The 3135-nt window shown below is 63.2% G+C and overlaps 1 protein-coding gene across 1 annotated transcript; it reads right to left on the minus strand.

The window, feature by feature from the left end:
* Positions 1 to 280: 280 nt before the first annotated feature.
* LOC121171231 (UV excision repair protein RAD23 homolog A-like) lies at positions 281 to 1579 on the minus strand. The gene has a single exon (XM_041002847.1). It carries the CDS (start codon positions 1577 to 1579, stop codon positions 281 to 283), a length of 1299 nt encoding a protein of 432 aa, XP_040858781.1.
* Between the last annotated feature and the right edge of the window lie 1556 nt (positions 1580 to 3135).

Consider the following 3135-nt stretch of genomic DNA (forward strand, 5'->3'; position numbering starts at 1 on the left):
ACTCAGGACAAGTTCCTGAACGCGTTCCCATAGAAATGCACAGCAGCGAAAGCAGGTTTTGGTTGCATCCTGGGGGACCCACGGTGGGGACCTGTGGCACCTGCTGCAGAGGCAGACCCACCGCGTGTCTATCCCTGCCCTGGGTAATCAGCACTCGACTCAAAGCCCTAGCATCTATAACCAGATGCCAAATGTGGAGAGCAGCAGTCAGCGAGGACCACCCAAGACCAAGGTCAGTGTCATGCAGAGGGGGGACGGACGCAGCACACAAGAGTTCCCTTCAGTCCTCCGGCAGGTAGTGCTCGATGAGAAAATTGGCCGTCAGCTCCTCGTCCTTGTCACAAGCTAGATACGCTCGCCTCACCAGTGCTTCAGGAAAGCCCAGGACCTTCAGCCTGTCGATAGCTTCTAGCTCCTGGGCTGTCAGCTCGCTGGAGCCCTGCTGGCCCTGAGCCAGGCCTGCAGGGCCAGAGCCAGTCTTGAGAAAGTCCAGCAGGTGTTTGGTAGAAGATGCCAAAGCCTCTGCCGCCGCTGTCCACGCAGCGTCTGCTGGTGAGCCAGCAGCTCTGCGGCCCGCGGCTGCAGGGGGCTGGTGCGCGGCCCGCCCTTCTGTGTGTGCAGGGATTCCCTCGAGAAGGTACTCCACAGCTCGGTGAGGGTTGTGGTAACTGGCTCTCAGGGCTGCCAGGACCTGCCGTCGCTCAAAGCCCATGGACACGAGGTCCGTGATGGACTGCTCGTAGGCTGGGCCTGACACCAGGGCACCTGCCCCGTGCTCCCAGGACGTGGGGCCGGACAAGGGTCCTGCGGTGGCCTCGTCGCTGGCTGCTGGGAGGGCGGCACCTGGCGTGGGTGCCTCCTGAGGTGCAGGTGGCTCAGGCGCAGGGGCAGCGAGTGCGGCGGGCTGGGCAGACGCCATGTTGGAGGTGGCCGCCCAGGCAGGGCCAGGCGCTGGGGCCTGAGCTGCAGCTGCCCACGGGCTGGACGCCAGGGCAGCAGAGGGGGCAGGCTGTGACTGCTCGCCCCTGCCTGTGCCCGTGGCCGTGCTGGTGGCCGTGTCTGTGCCCGTGGCCGTGTCTGTGCCCGTGGCCATGCTGGTGGCCGTGGCCATGCTGGTGGCTGTGGCCATGCTGGTGGCCGTGGCCGTGTCTGTGCCCGTGGCCATGCTGGTGGCCGTGGCCATGCTGGTGGCCGTGTCTGTGCCCGTGGCCATGCTGGTGGCCGTGGCCGTGCTGGTGGCCGTGGCCGTGCTGGTGGCCGTGTCTGTGCCCGTGGCCGTGTCTGTGCCCGTGGCCATGCTGGTGGCCGTGGCCCTGGGCACGGCCGGCCCTGCAGTGGCAGCTGCGCTGGGCTCGGCCAGCAGCACCTCTACCACTGTGTGCTCATCCAGGTGGTAGTCTTTGAGAGCAGCGCCGTCCTGGAGGACTTGGCCGGCATACAGCAGCCGTTGCTGCGCCGCTGGAAAGGCGTGCCTGCCCTGCTGCAGCTCGATTTTCTCTTTGAGGGCTCTCACCGTGTGCTCGGGGTCCACGTCGACCTGGAAGGTGAGCTGCGGGCCGGCCTGCAGGGTGAGGCGCATGGTGCGGGCCTGTGGCGTGGCCGGGCCTGGGCCGCGTGATGGCCGCCGGGGCGGGCGCCTTGGCGGGGTGGCGCTGCTCCCGCTGCTGCCTCTGCTGCTGCTGCGGCTCCCGCGTCTCCCGCTGGTGCCTGGGCCTCAGGGGAAGGCTGGGCTGGGGGCGCTCCGGCTCACCTCGGGCAGCGGCCTGTCCACAGGCACCCCGACCCACTTGGCGGCCAGCTGGGTCCTGCTGCGCACCAACAGGCCTCAGAGGGTGCGGGAGGCAGAAGGCGGGAGGCAGAAGGAGGAAGGCGGAAGGCGGGAGGCCCCAGAGGGTGCAGGGGGCAGAAGGCGGGAGGCGGGAGGCGGGAAGCGGAAGGCGGGAGGCGGGAGGCGGAAGGCGGGAGGCGGAAGGAGGAAGGCGTGAGGCCCCAGAGGGTGCGGGAGGCGGAAGGAGGAAGGCGGAAGGCAGGAGGCGGAAGGCGTGAGGCCCCAGAGGGTGCAGGGCGCAGGAGGTGGGAGGCGGGAGGCCCCAGAGGGTGCAGGGGGGAGATGGCGGGAGGCTGGAGGCGGAAGGCATGAGGCCCCAGAGGGTGCAAGGGGCAGAAAGCGGGAGGCCCTAGGGGGTGCAGAGGGCTGGAGGCGGAAGGCGGGAGGCCCCAGAGGGTTCAGGAGGCGGAAGGAGGGAGGCCTCAGAGCATGCAGGATGCAGTAGGTGGGAGGTGGGAGGCCCCAGAGAATGGGCCAGGAGGCGGGAGGCAGGAAGGCAGTAGGGCTCAGGCACCCCTCGCCTGCCCCCTCAGAAGCCGCAAGGCTGCCTGGATTAAAGGAGGTGGCCTAGCAGACCCTGCCCATGAGCCTCCCACCAGGGTTGGCTGCCGGTCCCTGAGTGCTGGGTCAGAGGCCAGGTGGTGCACAGGCCACACCCCTGCCCACCCACGCAGCCCTCCGAGTTGAGGTGGGTCTCTGGCGCTGACCTCACTAGCTTCTGCTCAGGCATTCATGCGCTCACCTTGGAGAGCCTCGTGCCTTTTTATTGCCTGCCTAATATTCCACTGCACACCTAGATCCCACTTTGCTTTTCCACTGCTCTTGTTATGAAATTCTCTGATTTTTGAAAATATGATCTTTTTGCTAGCACTGTGGCTTTATAGGCTTATGGTAATGTCATCCCTGATGCATGAATTTTCATCTTTGCTCCCCCAATGCTGAGCTAGCTCTCTACTTATGGCCTTGCAAATCAGTACCCAAGTTCAGTTGTACTCCCACAGAGGTGAGTCCAAGATCCCTCACAGATTCTGCTCCCAAACCCAGTTCTCTCATGAGCTGTGTGGACTTTAACCGCTAGGCCATGCCACTGGGCCCTCAATTGATTTTTTAAAAATAAAAGTGCCAGGGCAATTCAACGGATTTTTTTTTTTTTCATTTAATGGTGCTGGGACAATTGGACAGGTGTATTAAAAACGAACCTAAATCTTTTGAAATTTATATTATACTCAAAATTAAGATAGAACATAGAGCCAAATGTAAAATTCACAGTTATAGAACTTCTGGAAGAGTAGGATAAATCTTAATGA

Source organism: Ochotona curzoniae, unplaced genomic scaffold (genome assembly GCF_017591425.1).
Source record: "Ochotona curzoniae isolate NIBS_2020 unplaced genomic scaffold, NIBS_Ocur_1.0 contig_1274, whole genome shotgun sequence".
Taxonomy (NCBI): domain Eukaryota; kingdom Metazoa; phylum Chordata; class Mammalia; order Lagomorpha; family Ochotonidae; genus Ochotona; species Ochotona curzoniae.